The 21,249-nt window shown below is 41.0% G+C and overlaps 1 protein-coding gene across 15 annotated transcripts in view; it reads right to left on the bottom strand.

Annotated features, from left to right (window-relative positions):
* The window catches only part of CD2BP2 (CD2 cytoplasmic tail binding protein 2), a 40,611-nt gene that overhangs the window by 10,366 nt on the left and 8,996 nt on the right, over positions 1–21,249 (bottom strand). For 2 of the 15 annotated variants that reach the window (XM_056806413.1, XM_056806412.1), the window contains one exon: positions 16,996–18,477. The exons of 11 other annotated variants lie outside the window; for them this stretch is intronic. In XM_056806413.1, the coding sequence (XP_056662391.1) occupies positions 18,440–18,477 (38 nt within the window). In that variant the 3' untranslated portion in view covers positions 16,996–18,439. Of the gene's footprint in view, positions 1–2,494; positions 2,674–5,257; positions 6,532–16,995; positions 18,478–21,249 lie in introns of those variants that run through there. 2 more of the 15 variants (XM_007498483.3, XM_056806414.1) reach the window with 2 other exon arrangements.

Raw genomic sequence — 21,249 nt, 5'->3', positions numbered from 1 at the left:
AATCCAACTGCTGTGGAACTAGTTTTGCAGGGCATCCTCTCCCACCATCCTTCTCCCTTACCATTCTTCTCCAACCTTACCATTCCCCTGTCCCTTCAATAAATTAATTATTATAATTCAGATTTGAGTTTGGGCCTGTCTCTATACTAAGGGAAAGGATTAGACAAATTGGAGATAGGATTCAGAGCTGAGTCTGTAGCAAACCAGACCTGGGTTGTCACAACTCTCCACAGAAAAGGGTTTGATTATAAACCCCTTTGTTCAGGACTGTTGGCAAGGAAACCTGACATCTGTCCTTCCAGTTTGTGCCATTGCAGTGCTCAAAGGAACAGCCAGTTAATTTATCCTTTGAGAAGAGAGAAATTCTTCCTGCCTCTCTAAGGTTGCCTCAAGCTCTGGTGTCAACTAATCTCCAGGAGGAAGAGATACTGCCATCTTTTCCTCAACCCTTCTGCTTCATCCATATTCCTTTCTCCACATTTCCCTTCAACCTCTCACTAGAGTTATATTCTTCCAGTTGTGACAAAACCTACTCACCCCTCTCCCAAACCCCCTTTTACACTAGAGAATAGAAGTTCCTTGAGAGCAGGGACTGTCACTTTTGTCTGTTTATTGTAAGACTAAAAATTAATAGCCAAATACTCCAAGTATTATTTTTATAAAATTTAATAATAACTTGAAGCAAAGGAAAGAATAGCCTCAGTAAAGAGAAAGCTTCCCAGACCCCACACCCAGGAGAGAGCGCAGAACCACTGGAGAAGCCCCAAGAGCTGCATCTCCAACAAACTCCTTTCCCTAAGGTAGGGACACAAAGACAGGACGTCAATGAAGGGGATGCTGGGTAATGTGGTTCAAGTGTATAAAATTTCTATTTACACAGAATCCAACATGGCCCAATGTGGATAGAGAACTGGTCTTAACATTGACAATACTCACACATGCTGGCCATGTGCCTGGATAAACCGTTTAATTAGCCTGAGCTCTAGGTACCTCCAAGAGCAAGTTGCAGAGATAGCAGAGTTGAACTATATTGTTTCCTTATCTGGAAGCTTCCTGTCTCAGGGGATCACAGATCCAGTCTCCAGCCCCAATGCCTCGCTCAATGTCTGGCACATTGCTGTTGCTGAATGTATAATTTTCATAAACTCTCATGCTTAATGGGAAGTAGGGGTACTTTAAGTTCTCGATTTGATTAGCTAAAAATAGACAAGAGGAAAGTTAATCCTATCTTCACATGAGTCATTTTTTAGTCATTTCCAACTCTTTTTAACCCCATTTGGGGTTTTCTTGGCAGAGATACTGGAGTGGTTTGCCATTTCTTTCTTCAGTTCATTTTTCAGAGAAGGAAACTGAGACATACAAGGTTATATGATTTGCCCAGGGTCACACATCTAATAAATGTTTGAGGTCAAATTTGAGTTCAGGAAAATGAGTTTTCCTGACTTTAGACACAGTACTCTTTCCACTGCATCACCTAGCTGTCCTGCCCGGCACATAGTTGGCCCTTAATAAATGTTTGTTGGGGGGTAGCTGGGTGTCTCAGTGGATTGAGAGCCAGGCCTAGAGATGGGAAGTCCTAGGTACAAATCTGGCCTCAGACACTTTCCTACCTGTGTGACCCTGGGCAAGTCACTTAACCCCCATTGCCTAATCCTTACTGCCCTTCTCCTTAGAACCAATATAGTATTCTAAGGCAAAAGGTAAAGGTTTTTTAAAAAATGAATAAAGAAAGAAATGTTTGTTGATTAACTGATTATACCTAATGTCTTTTTCAGCTCTGACATCTGATCTTTCACCATTCTCTATAACAGTAATATAATATGTTGGAGTCATCTTCCCATCAAATGGTCAGAACAGCCAACAAAGTCATAGAAATTAAAACTGGAAGGGTCTTAGAAATCATCTGACCCAACCTTTCTATTTGACATAAGAAGAAACTAAGGCCTAGAGAGGGGACACATAGAGAGTGGCAAAGCCAGAAATAAGTCCTTTGTCTCTCCTTTCCTATCCCAACACTCTTTCCACTTGAAGAAATGAAATGAGTTGTCACATCTGTGCAGATGTCATACCCACTCATGTGGGCTTCTTTCCACCCTAGGTGAAGACAACAGACAGATTCCCCTGTAGCCAGGGTCCCTTCCCCCACTCCCATGTAGCTTCAATAGAACTTTGCCCCTTCCTTTTTTGGGTCACTGGTTAGAAGGCAAAGTTCAGGGACAGCTCTGCAAATACCAGCTCTGTCCTCTTCCCTCACTCCCTTCCCAAGAGATAAAAGCCTTCTCTGTTGCCCCTTCTTCCATTTCCTGGGATCTCAGAGACTTCCTTCTTCTCTACCTCCTTTTGGGTAGCAACAAGAAAAAAAGAGAGGAAGCAGGAAGTTCAGGGAGTCTTCCAGAGAAGAGAAAATATAGGCATTTAAGAGGGAAAGACAAAAGGTGAGAAGAGATGAGCTATTGGCCAGTAGGGCGGTGAGGGAAAACAAGAGATTCTTTACCTTCCTTGTCCATGGAGGGGGTGCTGCTCAGTTCTGGTCACAAAAACCAGGTGAAGACCCAAGAATGAGGATGGTGAGTGGGGTGGATTAAGCACAGCCCCTTGCTGCCCTTTTCCAGGAGGCCAGAGCCTGTGGGTTCCCTTGGCCTCCCTCCTTCCCTCCTTCCCTCCTTCCCTCCTCCCACTAATCCCAATCCCCGCCCAGAACCTAGGTTGGGCCTTTGGCCCCTCTACAACCAGGGCCCCAAGAGGTGCCCTGGACTCCTGCTGTACTGTATTGTCTGTGTCTCCAAATGAAGGTTCCAGATCCTTCCTCCTCTAGCTTTTCCCTGCGACTTCCATCCCTCCCTTCTCCCACATATGAGACACTGGTGTGTTCAGGGTGCAGGTGAAGGGGTTGGGGGGGGGGAGCACACTGTCTTCTACACGTGTATGTGCCAGGGAAGTAGTTGCCTTTGATAAAGTTTGAATAATCTCTGTGTTTGGAGTTGAATCACTGATTTTTGAGGTCACAGGAGCCCTGTCGATAATCATTCCATGCCTTTTAGGTCTACTGTGTCTCAGGACTAGAAGGGACCAAGCAAGTCATCAAGCCCACTTGGATGAGCTCTAAGCAGGACTCTCTAACATGTAGTGGTTCATTTTATCCAGAAGCAGCTTCATTCTATTTTGTTTTAACTGTAAGAAGTTTCTTCTTGTGTCAAAGTCAAATCTACCAACCTACAATTTCTACCTAGGGTTCCTTTTTCTGCCCTCAAGAATCAGGCAGAAAAAGCTTAATCTTCCTTTTTTATATATAATCGTTGTTGTTGTACAATTGTGTCAGACTCTTTATGACTCCACTTGGGGTTTTGTTGGCAAAGATTCTGGGATGGTTTAGCCATTTCCTTCTCCAGCTCATTTTTGAAATGAGGAAACTAAGGCAAGCAGGGTCAAGTGGCTTGCCCAGGGTCACACAGCTAATGAGTGTCTGAGGTCAGATTTGAACTCAGAAATATGAGTCTTCCTGACTTTAGACACTGTACTCTATGCACCCTGCCACCTACCTGCCCCTTCTATTATAAGTCTTCCAAATATTTGAAGACAACCAGTAAGTCCTGTCCCATCCCCTAACCCCCTCTTAAGGCTTCTCTTCTTCATGTTAAAATATTTCTAGTTCTTTCAAAGATCTATAGATCTATAGATGATATAATCTCATTTTTTCAATTAACCCAAATCCCTTTTAACTCTCTTCCCCTTTTCCTGTCTTCTCCTTCCTCACCAATTGAAAAAGAAAGAAAGGACTACTAGTGTGACTCAGTTGATAGAGAGCCAGGCCTAGAGATGGGATGTCCTGGATTCAAATCTGACCTTAGACACTTCCTAGCTGTGTGACCCTGGGCAAGTCACTTAACCCCCATGGCCTAGCCCTTACAGCTCTTCTGCTTTGGAACCAATACTCAGTACTGAGTCTAAGACAGAAGGGAAGAGTTTTTTAAAAAAGAAAGAAAAATGAAACAAATATACATAATCAATTCCTGCTGACCATGTCCAAACAGGGGCACTCCATTAGAGATTCCCCTTTATATTGTATTCCCTTCACTGGGGAGAGAAGGGAGTTATTTATAGGACTATAGCTTTAGAGCAGGTACTTATTGTTGTTGTTTTTGGTCAAGGACCCATCTGGCAGTCTGGTGAAAACTAGTTACAGGAAAAACCAAACAATTAGATCAATCTAGAGAACCCAAATCAGGGCATCCCAAAATTGTGTTGGTGAAAGTTCTACAAAGAACTTCCCTGTTTAGACAGGAGAGGAACCAACAAGCTGGCATGAAACCTGGGAGGCCTTGTGTGTATTGATGTAGACTGAAGTGAATACAGCCAAAAGAACAAATTAGAGAATAACAGCATAGTAAAGAAAAACAGCTTTGGAAGATTTGAGAACTTTCTTTGCACGGAGGACTAATGATGAAGAAGGCTACTCACCTCGAGACAGACTCAGGATGCAAGATGAGACAACCACTTTTAGATGTGGCTAATGTCAGGATTTGTTGCTTGGCTATACATGTTTCTTAGAAGGATTTTGTTTTTCTTCTTTTCAATGTGTGTGTGTGTAGAGGGGAGATAGGAAAGACAGAGAGAGGGGCTAAGGATAATTTCCTCTTTCCTGCCAAAAAGATAACTGAACAGAAGACCAGAGGAATCTTTTTTCTATTTTTTTTAACACTTGCCTTCTTTCTTAGAATTAATACCATGTATTGGTTCCAAGACAGAAGAGTAGTAAGGACTAGGCCAATAATGGTGAACCTTTTAGAGGTGGAGGGTCCAAACTGCAACACTTAGGTGGCATGTGAGCCCCTCCCCCACCCAGACAGGGGAGGGAGGAAGTACTCCCATTGGGCTAATAGACAGAGGGGCAGGTGATGACAGAAAGATCTTTAGCTGAGTGTGCAGAAGAGGAAGGGAGCATCCCCCTTTCCCCCATGCTCTGGTCTGCGTGCCATAGGTTTGCCAACACAGGGCTACATAATGGAGGTTAAGTAACTTGCCCAGGATTACATAATTAGGAAGTATCTAAGGTCAGATTTGAAACCAGACCTTCCATCTCTGGTTCTGGTTTTCAATCCACTGAGCTACTTGACTACTACCTAGCTACTCCCAGGAAGGAATCTTAAACAAGCAAAGAAATTTTATAAAAGTTACATGTTGAATGTATTATATACTTAAATAATGCTCTATATAATAGAGATCCACAATTTTATATATAATCTTCTACAGTGTATTGCAAATACTTGTTTTATTTGTGTTAAATTTGAAATTAAAAAATAAAATGAAATTTTAAAAAAGAAGCCAGTGAGAAATCAGATACCATCCTAGGACATCTGGTTCCTGATGGCCACAGCTGCAGAAGTGGGGTGGGAGAGGATTTGGAGGAGTAACCCAGGGACCAGGGAGGAGCTGGGAGAGTCAGTGCCTCAAGCTGGGGTTCAAAGTTCAGTAAAGGTCTGAAAGCAGTGAAGACATTTATCTTGGGTCTGCTGACCAAGGTCCTTAGCATTAGCCTTGGTTCCAAGTGGAGCAGGGGTAGCCCACCTGACTTTGATTTAGGTCAGGGACTGGATCTTTTATGTGATGTAAGCTAGAAATTCAGTGAAGTCTCTTCCTGGTCCTTTCTCCTCCACCAGACTTTGATGCCCAATCAATCCTCACCATCTGGCCCGCCCCAAACCCCACTCTCTAGTAGCCCAGGTCTATTTTTTGGACCAGGAGAAAGAGACTGATTCAAACTGAAGCCCAATTCGATTGCATTCCCCTCCCTCCCTGACACTATGTCTGTCACAGTCTACGTCTCTTTCCCACAAGGTCACAGACCACAGGGGGCTCTGACTCAATAGCTTCCTTTTCTTTGCAAATTTCCTCTTTGCATGTCTACATTGTTGTAGGTCTCACCTGCACACCCATTCACCACATACCCACATACGAGGCTGGGCTAGGCTGGACTCTTGGGCTGGGTTTTGGACTGAGGGGATTGGGTTTGACTCTGAGTTTAGCTGAGATTAAAGCAGTGAGACCAACATAAACTACCCAGAGCCCATTTAAAAAAAAAAAAGAGTATAATTCCCCTGCTAGTTGCCTGAAGTATCAGGAGGAAGGAAACTGCAGGTTCCCCAAACCTGGTCTAACTTCCCTGTTGTGGTCACAGTTTACTCCCCTGGGCTAGGATAGTCACTTAGGCACCCAGACACGCTCAACTATGAATAGTCAACTCACCCAGTCCTGGTGGCTAGTGGGAATTTAGGGGTGAGGTCAGATAACAGGCAAGAAAGCTTAAAGGCTCAAATGCTGTATGCTGAACCTCCTAGAATCCAGAATGGAGAAGGGGACTGAAATAATAGAAAGGGGAAGAGAATGAACTCCTTGGAAATGGAATCAAAGAAACTTCTGGGATGAAAAAATAATTGTTTAGTCATTTTCAGTCATGTCCAAATCTTCATGATCTCTTTTTGGGGTTTTCCTCAGAAAGACCCTAGACTGGATTGCCATTTCCTTCTCCAGCTCCTAGTACAGAAAAGGAAATTGAGGTAAACAGGGTTAAATGACTTGCCCAGGATCACACAGCCAGTACGTGTCCAAAACCAAATTTGAACTCGGGTTTCCTGACATCAGGCCTGACACTATCCACTGTACCACCTAGCTCCCCAATAATAATAATAATAGATACACAACACACACTTCATCTTTCTAATAAATCCTTGAATTCTTTCGTGGACCACAAACAAGAGATATTCATTTCTCCCCCTATCTACAGGATCAAAAGGAGCATTCCTTGTGTTCCTTTCCCCTGGGCTCCAGTCCCCATTCCAACACTCTCTTTGTACCATCCCTCTCCACTACCTATCCAGAATTCTTTCTGGTACCCATTCTGGTACCTTCTCACCCCTGGATGCTCATGGGAAGAAACCCTTCATTCTAGGCCTTTTAAGGACAACAAGAAGAAAATGATTTGGATTCCTATATCCTCACAAAGATAAAAATGGAATAGTCCCTACCTTTGATGAGCTTATATTTGAAAGAAAGAAACACTGCATAGACTTATAAGCAAATACAACATCTGTACATAAACATGAAATAATTTGGCTGGAGTGAGTGGGAGAGGCACCAATGACTTCAAGGATTAGAAAAGGTTTTGTGTAGGACATGGCATGTAAGGTGAGTTTTTCAGGAAAACTATGGATTTTAAAAGTCAGTGTTGAGGAGGATAAGTATTCTAGGCATGGAGGGCAGTCAATACAAAGGCATGGAGGTGAGAGATAAAATATAAGCCAGATTGGACAAACCAGAGAGAATATGAAGTGTAGTAAAATGAAACATCTGGAGAGGTTGGCTGCAACCTGGTTATGAAGCTACCTCAGGTATGACTTCTGCCAATTCCAGGGCAAGCCTCACTTGGGATAAAAGTTAGCAGGTGGGTAGGCTATTGAACGAGGGAATAGGGAAGGTATTGGGGGCAGGTTTTGTCCTTTGCCAGGGTTGAGGAGAGGGAGAAGTTCAGTACCCTAGGGGAAACTGTCCTAAGGCATAGCTGATGACTCCTATTGTAGATGCTGGATGAATATTTTTTTGGGCAAATGATTGACATGAGCTTGTCAAAATATGGTTTTCTTAAAAATTGGACAGTCCAGGACTTCTGTCAAGATGACTACCAAGTAGAAGCAGAGCTCTTCTTCTCCTCTCCCACCAATTGAGACAGAGTGCCTCAAAACAACAAAACCACAATCAAATGAGCAAAGGAGTTCCATGCTAGGGCACAGCACAGAAGGTAAGCAAAGTTAGGACATGTCCATTCTAAAATGGGGCAAAATTTCCCCCACCAAGGGGCAAGGTCATCACCCCTCCCCCATTTCATCTACCTTTCCAGAGCTGAAGCAAGCACTGGACAAACTTCTAAGTTCTAGGAGGGAGGCTGGCTGAGGTCAACACAGACTTACCCCTAAGAGAAACTAGACTGGGAGGCTGAGGAAATGTTGAGATAGGCTGCTGAGCTTGAGTAGAAGGGGGTAGCTCACAGCAAAACACCACAGAGAACCGAAAAAAGTCCTCTGGCTAAAACCTCTCCAGTGCTCAATACAGAGACTTGCCTACACTCCATACCCAGATCCCTGTGAGGCAATCTTTAAGTTCTTAGGGGCTGGACCTGCCACTAAGAGCAGCTGGACATTGTTGAGGCTTGGGAAAAATATCCTCAGGGCAAAAACCTCTCCAGAACCCAATACAAAGATCACCCACATTCCTCACTTAGACATATGACCAGGAAGGAACAAGGCAATGGCCACCAACTCCCAGGAACAAAAATCCACAAACACCAAAAAAAACAAGAAGAAAACTTTGACCCTTGATAATTTTTATGCAGAAAAATTCCAGATTAAAGAAGAGACAGCAAAAGATGACAAACAAAACATATCAAACCTTCGGGGGAAAAAAATAGAAATTGGTCACAAGTTCTTAAAGACTTTAAATCCAAGATTGTCAGAAAAATAGAAGAGATGTGGCAAGAAAAGTTGGAAATAGTTCAAAAAGAAAATAACAGTTTAAAAGACAGGATCTCCCACTTGGAAACTGAAGGCCAGAAATAAGATGAAATAATAAGCAAATTGAAGACCAGAAATGACCTGCTGGAAAAGCAGAATAGATCAAACCAAAAAGGGAAATCAAAAGATCTTAGCTGAAAACCAATTATTAAAAACTAGAATTGGGCAAGTAGAAGCCAATGATCTCACGAGACAGCAAGAATTAATGAAGCAAAGTCAAAAGAATGACAGATTAGAAGTTAACACAAAATATCTCATTGAGAGGGTGGTTGACCTTGAAAATATATCTCGGTGAGACAAGTTGAGAATCAAAGGGCTACCTGAAAACCTGGTAACAAACAGAAATCTTGACACCATACTATAAGAAATTATCCAAGAAAACTTCCCTGGGGTTATGCAACAAGAGGGCAAAATAGACATTGAAAGAGTCCATAGATCATCCGCTATACTAAATCCTCAAAAGACAACTGCCAGGAATGTAATTGCCAAATTCAAGAGCTTCCAAGCTAAGGAGAAAATATTACAAGAAGCCAGAAAGAGACAATTCAGATATCAAGGAGCACCAATCAGGATTACATAGGATATGGCAACCTCCATACTAAAAGACCACAAGGCTTGGAATAAGATATTCAGAAAGGCAAGAAAATTGGGTCTATAATCAAGGATCCCTACCCATCAAAATTGGCTATATACTTCCAGGGGAAAGTATGGGTATTCAACAAAATAGAAGACTTCCAAATATTTGTAAAGAAAAGACTAGAATTAAACAGAAAATTTGACATCAAAATACAAAAACCAAGAGAAACATGAAAAGGTAAATAAGAGAGGGTTCTTTTTTTTTTTCTTTAAGGGCCTCAACAAGACCAGGTTGTTTGTATTCCTATATGGAAAAATGTTATTTGTAACTGTCAAAAATTGTATTCACTATTATAGTAGTTAAAAGAATTATTCATAGATAGAGATTGGGGTACTAAGTGGTTTAAAATCACATATTAAAAAAAGAAGAAAGGGGGGAGGGGAGAAGATGGCACCAAGAGAAACTTGAAGGAATAAGAAAATTAGGATAATCTATATTACACAAAAAGGCACCCAGGAGTAGGAGGGGAAGAATACAACTATAAGAAGGAGAGGAAGAGCGGGCTAAAAGGTAATACTCAAACCTCAGTGGAATCAATAACAAGGAGAGCATCTAGATCCATTGGGGTATAGGGAAATTGAAAGGGGAAAACTAAGTGGGGAGTGGGATGGGGAGTTAAAAAGGGGGGAGGGAAAGAGAAGGAGAAGGGAATTTAATAGACCCTAAAAAAATAAAAGGGTAATAAAAATGGAGGGGGAAGAAAGGGAGGGTGGGGAGGGAAGCAATACAAGGTGGGGGGTGGGGGAGGTAGCTTAAAAAAACAAAATAAAAATAAGAGAGGAATAAGAAGGGAAGGGGGAGAAAGAAAAGGAAAATAAGGGTGGGGGTTAGGGGGACTAATTAAAAACAAAACACTGGTGTAGAAGATAATAATGAAAGAGGAAAGGGCAGGACAAGGAGAGAACATTAAAATGTTGGGGAATACACAGGTAGTAATCATAACTTTGAATGTGAATGGGATGAACTCACCTGTAAAACACAAGCAAATAGCAGAGTGGATTAGAAACCAAAATCCTACCATATGTTGTCTACAAGAAACACACATGAGGAAGGTAGATATGTATAAGATAAAGGTAAGCAGATGGAGCAAAATTTATTAGACATCAACTGAGAAAAAAGAAGTCAGGAGTCAAAATCATGATATCTGACAAAGCCAAAGTAAAAAACAGATCTAATTAAAAGAGATAGGAAAGGTAATACCATACTAATAAAAGGTAGTATAGACAATGAGGAAATATCAGTACTCAGCATGTATGCACCAAATAGCATAGCATCCAAATTTCTAAAGGAGAAACTAGTGGAGCTCAAGGATGAAATAGAGAGAAAAACTATACTAGTGGAAGACCTGAACCTTCCTCTATCCAAAGTAGATAAATCAAACCAAAAAATAAATAACAAAGAGGTAAGAGAAGTGAATGAAATCTTAGAAAAATTAGAGTTAGTAGATATGTGGAGAAAAATAAATAGGGGCAAAAAGGAATACACCTTCTTTTCAGCAGCACATGGTACATTCACAAAGATTGACTATGTACTAGGGCATAAAAACAATGCAAACAAGTGCAAAAGAGAAGAAATAATTAATGCAATCTTTTCAGATCACAATGCAATAAAAATAATAATTAGTAAGGGTACATGGAGAGGTAAATCAAAAATTAGTTGGAACTTAAATAATACCATTCTCCAAAATCAGTTAAAGAACAAATCATAGAAACAATTAATGTTTTCATTGAAGAAAATGACAATGATGAGACATCTTTTCAAAATCTATGGGATGGAGCCAAAGCAGTACTTAAGGAGAAATTTTAATCCTTGTGTTCATATATTAACAAATTAGAGAAGGCAGAGACCAATGAATTGGGCATGCAAATTAAAAAACTAGAAAATGAACAAATTAGAAATCTCCAGATGAAAACTAAATTAGAGATCCTAAAAATTAAAGGAGAAATTAATAAAATTGAAAGTAAAAGAACTATTGAATTAATAAACAAGACAAGAAGGTGGTACTTTGAAAAAAACAAATAAAATAGACAAAGTACTGGTCAATCTAATAAAAAAAGGAAAGAATAAAACCAAATTGACAGTACCCAAGATGAAAAGGGAGACCTCACCTCTAATGAAGAGGAAATTAAGGCAATCATTAAAAACTATTTTGCCCAATTATATGGCAATAAATATGCCAATTTAGGTGATATGGATGAATATTTACAAAAATATAAATTGCCTAGGTTAACCAAAGAAGAAATAGAATACTTAAATAACCCCATATCAGAAAAATAAATTGAACAAGTCATCAAAGAACTCCCTAAGAAAAAATCCCCAGGGCCTGATAGATTCATAAGTGAATTCTACCAAACATTCAAAGAACAACTAATCCCAATACAATACAAACTATTTGACATAATAAGCAAAGAAGTAGTTCTGCCAAATTCCTTTTATGACACAAATATGGTACTGATTCCAAAGCCAGGTAGATCAAAAACAGAGAAAGAAAACTACAGACCAATCTCCTTAATGAACATAGATGCAAAAATCTTAAATAAAATGCTAGCAAAAAGACTCCAGCAAGTGATCACAAGGGTTATTCATTATGATCAAGTAGGATTTATACCAAGAATGCAAGGATGGTTCAATATCAGGAAAATCATTCACATAATTGACCATATCTATAACAATCTGACCAGCAGTTGCTATATAATTTTCCTTTGTGGGTTGTAGCTTGAGAAGGAGAAGGGAGCCTGAGGAAAATGGGTGATAAATGAAGACTTAAAGACAAGTTAATTGATATGGGGAGTGGTGCTAGATCCTTATAATATTTTCTTTTGAAAATTAATTAAAGGAAAATACGAGAAATAAGAGAACACATGGAAGTAAGAATTCCAAGATAGAAAGCACGTGGGCAAGAGTGGCGCTAGGAAAGATAAAAAGAGATAGGAGGAAGAACTCCAAGGCTGCAGGAATCAAGAGAGAGAATAGCGTCCCTCACCCCAGCATTTATTGTGGATTGAGAGATGATCAATGAATACATAACATAGTATGTAGGTCTTAACATTGGTTGAATAGACAATGACAAGATCAGAGGAGGTGGAGATTCACCTGACATGTGCTTTTCAAAGGAATGTGGTTTGACAAGGTGAGGGCTAAGCCTTTGTGGCGGCTCGGGAATTTTCCTACCCTTTGGCCTGTAAGATCATGAACTGATCTGCCAAAGTATCTGATAAATGAACATATATAATACAATATCAATACATCAACCATACTTCCCAGATGCCAACATGCCTGGTATGCTACAATATCCACAAGCAAACCAACAAAAATCACATGATTATCTCAATAGATGCAGAAAAAGCACTTGACAAAATACAACACTCATTCCTATTGAAAACATTAGAAAGTATAGGAATAACCCCAAAGAGATAATAAGGAAAAAGACTTGTACAAGAATATTCATAGTTGCACTCTTTGTGGTGGCCAAAAATTTGGAAAACGAGGGGATGCCCATCAATTGGGGAATGGCTGAACAAATTGTGGTATATGTTGGTGATGGAATTCTATTGTGCTAAAAGGAATAATAAAGTAGAGGAATTCCATGGAGACTGAAACAACCTCCAGGAAGTGATGCAGAGCAAAAGGAGCAGAACCAGGAAAACATTGTACACAGAGACTGATACATTGTGGTTCAATCGAAGGTGATGGACTTCTCCATTAGTGGCAATGCAATGTCCCTGAACAATCTGCAGGGATCTAAAAAATACTATCCACATGCAGAGGCTAAACTGTGGGAGTAAAAACACCGATGAAAAGCAACTGCTTGACTACAGGGGTTGAGGGGATATGACTGAGGAGAGACTCTAAATGAACACTCTAATGCAAATACCAACAACAGGGAAATGGGTTTGAATCAAGAACACATGTGATAACCAGTGGAATCGTGCGACAGCTATGGGAGAGGGAAAGGTGTTAGGAGAGGGGGCGGGGAGGAAAAGAAAATGATCTTTGTTTCCAGTGAATAATGTTTGGAAATGACCAAATAAAATAATGTTTAAAATAAAAAAAAAGGCAATGCAATGATGGAGGACAACTTTGAGGGTCTTATGAGAAAGAATGCTATCTACATCTAAAAATAGAAATCTGGTAGTAGAAATACAGAGGAAGACATATAATTTATCACCTGTTTATATGGGTATAGGATTTGGGGTTTTGGTTTTAAAAGATTATTGCAAAAATGAATAAGAAAATGAGTTTTGATTGATAATATATGTATAGCCCAGTGGAATCACTTGTCAACTCCGGGAGGGTAAAGGGAAGAGGGGAGGGAGGAAAGAATCATGTAACAATGGAAAAAAGAAAAAAAGAAAAAAAGAAAGTATAGGAATAGATGGGTCTTTTCTAAAAATAATAAAGAGAATATATTTAAAACCATAAGCAACCATCATCTGCAATGGGGATAAATTAGAAGCATTCTCAACAAGATCAGGAGTGAAACAAGGATGCCCATTATCACTGCTATTATTTAACATTATACTAGAAACACTAGCAGTAGCAATTAGAGAAGAAAAAGAAATTGAAAGTATTAAAATAGACAAGGAGATGACCAAGCTATCACACTTTGCAGATGATATGATGGTCTACTTAAAGAATCCTAGAGAATCAACTAAAAAGCTAGTCGAAATAATCAACAACTTTAGCAAAGTTGCAGGATACAAAACAAACCCACACAAATCATCAGCATTTCTATATACTTCCAACTCATCCCAGCAGCAAGAGTTAGAAAGAGAAATTACCTTTAAAATCACCATAGGCAGTATAAAATACTTGGGAATCTATCTGCCAAGACAAACACAGGAACTATATGAAGACAACTACAAAACACTCTCCACACAATTAAAACTAGATTTAAATAATTGGAAAAACATTAATTGCTCGTGGGTAGGATGAACTAACATAACAAAAATGATAATCCTACCCAAATTAATTTACTTATTTGGTGCCACACCCATCAAACTATCAAAAAACTTTTTTACTGAATTAGAAAAAACAATAACAAAGGTTATTTGGAAGAACAAAAGATCAAGAATATCAAGGGAAATAATGGGAAAAAAATGGGAAGGAAGGTGGCCTAGCAGTAGTAGTAGTAGTAGTAGTCTCTTGGTAACCGAGGATGATGATTGTCTTTGTGCATTTTCATCTATGATAGATGAGTGTGCACAAAGACACTTGTGCGTGAAGGAGATTTAAGTGGAAAAGTCGATGCACAGAGACAGTCCCACTCTCTCGGCGTTGGAAGCCTGGGTCCAGTGGCACAAAAAGTCGTTACACCTGGAGATTTCCTCAGCTGCATTGGATGTCTTTTGTGCTCCAACACGCCCTAAGTAGTATCAGATCTTAAATTGTACTATAAAGCAGTGGTCATCGAAACCATATGCTACTGACTAAGAGACAGAAGGGAGGATCAGTGCCATAGACTTGGGGTAAGTGACCTCAGTGAGACAGTCTTTGATAAACCCAAAGATCCCAGCTTTGGGGACAAAAAATCCACTATTTGACAAAAACTGCTGGGAAAATTGGAAAACAGTATGGGAGAGATTAGGTTTAGATCAACATCTCACACCCTACACCAAGATAACCTCAGAATAGGTGAATGACTTGAACATAAAGAAGGAAATAATAAGTAAAATAGGTGAACACATAATAGTATACTTGTCAGATCTTTGGGAAAGGAAATGTTTTAAGACCAAGCAAGAGTAGAAAAAATTACAAAATGCAAAATAAATAATTTTGATTACATTAAACTAAAAAGGTTTTGTACAAACAAAACTAATGCAATCAAAATTAGAAGGGAAGCAACAAATTGAGAAACAATCTTTATAACAAAAACCTCTGACAAAGGTCTAATCACTCAAATTTATAAGGAACTAAATCAATTGTACAAAAAATCAAGCCATTCCCCAACTGATAAATGGGCAAGGGACTTGATGAAGAATGGGGAAGTTAAGTTCCTTGAGGATAGATTTTGTCTCACTCTTGTCACTGTGCCTGGAAAACTGATTGATTGCTGGGAGCCATCAGGCCACAATGCCTTGGCAGAGTCACGCATGGTAGCTAAGGAGGCCACAGAGTGGCCCTTGGCAAGATGTGATTGCCCACTCTGTCCCCATTGCATGACCTCTCTCATCAATGTCCCTTACCTATGGAATTGATATGATTACTATTCCCTCTAATCTCAGAAGGAATAATGTAAGAGAAAAATACCTGTACCCTAATTCTCTAAAACATCACCAAAAGATCAGACCCTTAAACCCAATTCCAAAAGACTATCCTGGGTTAACTTTGACTTAGGTACATAATCCCCAGTGAAACTGCAGCTACAGGTCAAGCCCAAAACTTTCCCACTCACAGAAACCTACTCTCATGAAGCTATCACACAAATCAGTCATAGAGGCCCATACAATAAGTACAAGTACATCAAGCCTCAATATGCCTCAGTGACTTAATTACACAAATCAGTAACTCAGAAACTCCCTAGTAAGAACCCTGAGAAATGACCAGTCTAATATTAAATTTGAATTGTGTTCCCAGTACCCCTCAACCTCAATGATACGATTGTTGAATGGTTTTTTAAGAACTGTTGATTAATTATTCCATTTTATTAAAAGCAATAAGTAATTTTTTCCTTGATTGTCTGTAAGCTCAAAACTTCTCACAGGGTAATGAGAAAATGAAGCCACCTGTGACTTTTATCATGCATGCTACCTGTAATCGCAATATAAGAATATATATAATATATCATATTATATATTATATTATATATATAAGAATGTTAATTAAGTGATTTGTTAAAAGTTAATGTATCATTTTTCCAGTGATCTCTCTTTGAACATGTGTGTTAGTTAATGCAGTCTGCATGCCAAGAAAATGGGTATAAAAATAAAAACCAGGCATGGGTATTGTGGAAGAGGTATGAAGAAAGAGGATTTATAAGACAAGACAAGACAAGACAAGACAAGCATGCAAGAAACAAAGCTGGGGACCTGATCTGCCAATCAAGGTGAAGATTCCAAATGGAATGTTCCCAGGACAGTCAGTTGGAGCTGGCCAGAAGAGATGTACTGAGACTTGGGCTCTGGGTTTACTGACCAAGGAAGAGATCTCTTCTCTGGGGGTTACTGACCAAGGGTGGCTGGCTTTGTCTGTCCTAAGTTGAAGGACCTTTGGGAAAGCTTCTGAAAATTAATCTGAGGAGAAATTTACTTTTGTTGGTGGTTTTGTGTAATTGGAAGAAGAAAGAAGATTTAACAGTTGTCCTCCATCTCTCTGGCTGTCTCAGTCACAGTTGTGACTGGACTGACATTTCCTAAAACCTTCATAAATAACCCTTCCTTGTAGACTAGGGACACCCCTACCCCTCTTACCTCAGTTCTCCATCCAGTTGTCCCCAATAAACCCCTTTACTTGAGAAAGGAAGATTGAAGAATATTTCTCTGAAATCTCATAGTTCCCCTGAGTTACTTAGAAGGTGGCTGACTAAGATCAAGATGGGGAAAGGGAGGCAGAAAGCCATGGGTGGAAACTGGGAGGTGAAGGGAGGAGGAAGGGTAGGAAAATATCTTGATTTATTAGCCAATAGTGATCAATAGGCAACCCCAGAATACCCCAGAGCACCCTACAAGCAGCATCTCTATCTCTCATTGTCTCTCATCTATCTCCATTATAACAACTAGGCACCCTGAGGTTTCCCCTAGTATCTCTCTAGTCTGCCAGAGTATCCAGTTACCACAATCAGTTACACAACAGAAATACTTCAACACACTTTATCATTATTTATTACAGTATGGCAGAGCAGCTATCAGATGCAAAGCAGTCTTCCCTTTGTTATTTTGACTGATCCTTCACCACCTGTAAGGAAACCCTAGAGTCTCGAGTGAGGCTGGACCCTGCCCATGGCAATTGATGATCTTGGTCCCTTCACACGTTGGTCACTGGGACTGAGGGCAAGTTCCCATCTCCTGCTTTTGAGCCATCAGCAACTGATCCATCAGCTTCTGGGTTCTCTATAGTTCCATCCATATTTTCCATAAGGGATACAGCCTCCTCTTTGAAGTTCTTGGTGGCTGCCCCAGCCTCCAGGTCCTCCAGCATCACAGAACCCTGTCGAGACCTTCGTTTGCCAAAGAAGGTGGTGAGTGTGGGCCTACGGCCAGTCCCTTCACCTTCAGGGTTCCCTGTGTCCCCTTCCATTGCTGCTGACCCAGATGGAGCCTGGTCCTCTGCAACCTGAACTGGCCCAGCCCAAGCATCTCTAGCTCCTTTATTTTTCCCACTCCCCACAAGCATCAGAGCTCCTGTCCTCTTCTTCTGTCGCCGGCGCCACAGCAAGAATAAGATGACCAAGAAAGTCATCACCAGGAGAACCACAACCAGAATTACCACTGGGGAGGTACCTCCATCCTGCCTCTGTTCATTTTCAGGAGACGCATGGGTTAATGAGATGAAAGATGTAGTCTCACTAACCTGGGACACCTGGAAACTTGTCATGCTAGAGATGGTTGTATTAGCTGAAATAACCTTAGAGGAGGTTGTTTCTTTAAAGACGGGGGTGGTCTTCTCCCCTTGCTCTGTACTGGTAACCAAAGGAGGGGATATGGAGGAGGGAGATGCTACCATGGTAGCTGTACCAATGAGACTAGCAGAAGACTTAGTTGGAGTGGATGTATGTGTGGCCAGTTTCTGGGTACTACTAGGGGCCTCTTTATCCATTGAGGTCAGTCCAGAGGCTATGAAAGTCCAAGTGGTGGAAGATGCCACCTCAGTGGTAAGAATGTTATCCCTGGCCTCTACTGTCATGGATACAGGCAGATCTGAGTTGACTTCCAGAGTCTGGGCCTTTGAATCATTTAGTTCGAGAGCTTTCTCTCTCTGGATAGAGGCCTCCAAGTCCTTGGCATTCAGGGGCAAGGAGGATATGTGGTCTGGGGCCAAGGATGTCAAAGGACTGCCATCCAGGGTTGGAGAGGGCGTGGAGATCAGATCTGAATTTGAGGTTGGCAAGAGTGTGGCTTCCAGAGCCAAGGGAGAGTTTGAGGAGTTCATAGCTGAGGAAGAGATTGTCACAGACATCGTATCCAGGGGCTGGAAGTCAGTAGGCTCTACATGTGAGTTTGCTGAAGCCCAGGAACATTCAGTGAGGATGAGGAGCAACAAAGTCAAAGGGGATATTATCTCCATGACAACAGGTGAAGTCTCCCTAAGACCCAGAAAGCAAGGGTGTCTGGGAGTCAAGCCCTGTGAGAAGAAAGAGAGGAGGGATCTGCACAGGCCAGAACACCCTCCCCATTCCTGCCCACACCCCAACAGCTGCCTGGCTGAGCTTGTGGTTGAACGGTTTTCTCCAGACTCAGAAATAATCAGGGTGGAGATGCCCAGCATGAATGCCCCCCCAAGCACTTACTGTCTCCTAATTTAGTTCTCACTAGGAACCCTCTCCAGGTTCAAATCCAATAACTAATCAAGCCTTTGACCCCCAGTTCCCAACCATCCTATTACCCACTGGAATAAGGATTCTCCACCTATCTCTGCCACAATTTGCCCGGATCCCTACTCCTATCTTGAAAGATGTTCTTCTCTAGACTCAGTCTTGCTTAATTGCTCTGGCTCTAATAATAGCCCTGACCCGACCCTGATCCATTCTTACCTGCAGTTGGATATTCTTAGCAGTAGTTAGAGATCTTGAGGGGAGTCTTGTCTGTCCTCAAATTAAAACAGGCAGGACTGAGACTGGGGGCCCCCAGAAGGGAAGGAAGTGGCCCTAGCTCCACCCCATATGTGTAGGGGCCCCCACCCCTCCACCCTCAACATCCTGCACCCTTCATCTGCCTGTATCTCAATGATAAAGTGTAATCTCTCCTTCCCATCTGCTAAATATAGCGGGAGATGGGTATTGTTAGGTATAATTTGAAGGATGAAACTCTGATCATCAGCTAAGACTCGTATGCCTGAGTGAATTGTTGGGAAATCTGTGGCTCCCTGTTGGCAAGTGGGGTCTGTACTGGGATACAAAAATAACTATTTCTGAGCTGAAGGACAGAGATGGGCAAGATCATCAATATAGAATTGGAATAGACCTCAGAGGCCATCTGGTCTAACCCCCTTATTCTATAGGTGAAGTAACTGTGGCCAAAGGAAGTTAAGTAACCTGTCGAAGGTCATATACATAGCAAATGTCAAAGATGGGCTCCAAACCCAGCTGCTCTAATGACAAAGTTATAGTATTCTTTCCACTGTCCCAGGCGAGGCTGGATCTTAGTTGACTGCCTGCCTCCCTGCTGAAGACTAGTGATGGGAACTTTAAGAACTATGCCCTGGGAGACGGGCTTGGCCCACCTAGGGCAGACTGGGGTATGGAGAGAAGACGGTGGCATTTCCTGTGCTTGTGGTCCATGCTCCACTCCTTAATTCTCAATGCTGGGGCTCTTGATGAACCACATCCTCCCTAGGGCTTAAGATCATAGGAAAGGCCCAAGCATCTGCTTTCCTCATCCCTTGAACCCAAATCTTAGAGAAAACAGAGGATAGGTTAGTTCCCCCATCCAGAGCACATGTACCTTTGAAGAACCCATTCTACCCAAATAGGGTGGGGTACAGGGTCAGAGAAGAACATAAGCTGAACCCCAATTACCCAGGCAGCATAGTTTAATGTACTTAATTTTGGAATTAGAAGACCTAGGTTCAAATCCTGATTTTGCCATTTACTATTTGTGTTTCACTGGGCAAAAAAAAAAAAAAAGATTAAACTAAATGATCTCAAAAGTCACTCCTGGCTACAAATCCATGATTCTGAGTGCAGGAGGAACTAATGGATCCTGATGTGAGCCTGGCAACGAGCAGGCTGAGGCAACCAGATTCAATTGCTGAGAAGGGGTGACATAAGACCTAGTCTCAACTCTATCCTACCCTTATCATGTGACCTAGGGAAAGTAAAGATCCCTCAGAGCTTCAGAGTTTCCTATAAAAAGGGGTAATAATACTTGTACTACCTACCTCACAAGGATACCAATTTGTAAAATCTTAAAATGGTATATACTCTCTATTGGGCAGCTACGTAGCACTGTGAATAGATCACTGAGCTTGGAATCAGAAATACTTATTGTAGCATCCCAGGTATATTCTCATGTTGAAAGTATTATTGATGTATTGATATTGTAACCTAAGTGCTCATATACCAGACACATGGTCAGGTTACTTATTGATCATTGTATGTCCAAATTTTCAGTCCAAAGGGCAAAAAGAATTCCCAGGCAGGGTATTAGCTGCCACAGGGGTACTAGCTACCTCATTGTCAGACCACATTCCTTACCAAGTCACATGTTTGATTAACCTCCTCCTCTATGATTACATGATTGTCAACTGAACCAATGTTAAAACCTATGCCATACCACATGTTCATTAGTTACCTCCCATAATTCTCCAATAAAAGTTTGGGGACATGTGCAGATCACTCTCTCTCAATACCATCAGAGGAGCACACATGATGGAGCCCATGTGTTTTAACTCCTTGTCTCCGAGTCTTTATTCCTTTATCGCTCTTTCTCTCTTCTTTACCCATTTTCCCTCAGTTTCCAATCTCTTTCTTAGGTGTCCACCCACAAATATATTAATTTGTGGCTGCAGGCAGCTACACTTATCTTTATGAGTTCAATCTGGCCTCAGACACTTCCCATCTGTGTGACCCTGGGCAAGTCACTTAAGCCCCATTGCCTAACCCTTACCACTCTTCTGCCTTGGAACCAATAAATAGTAGTGATTCTAAGATGGAAGGCTAAAAAAAAAAAAAGGAATAAATTGGGAAGCAGCATAGGACATTGGTTCTTAACATGTGGACCTTTGGAAACGGAATGGGTAAAAGGGAAGGACTGATTACTGAAAGGGATCCATCTCACCAAATGGCTCATTATAACAAACAGACTTTCTATAGATTACTTTTCAAATATAGAGAGGCTATTATAATAAAATGACTTCATGACATTACTTGCCTTACTGAATTAAAGGTAACATTTT

This window comes from Monodelphis domestica, chromosome 7 (genome assembly GCF_027887165.1).
Source record: "Monodelphis domestica isolate mMonDom1 chromosome 7, mMonDom1.pri, whole genome shotgun sequence".
NCBI lineage: Eukaryota > Metazoa > Chordata > Mammalia > Didelphimorphia > Didelphidae > Monodelphis > Monodelphis domestica.
This window is presented reverse-complemented; position numbering and strand designations above follow the sequence as displayed.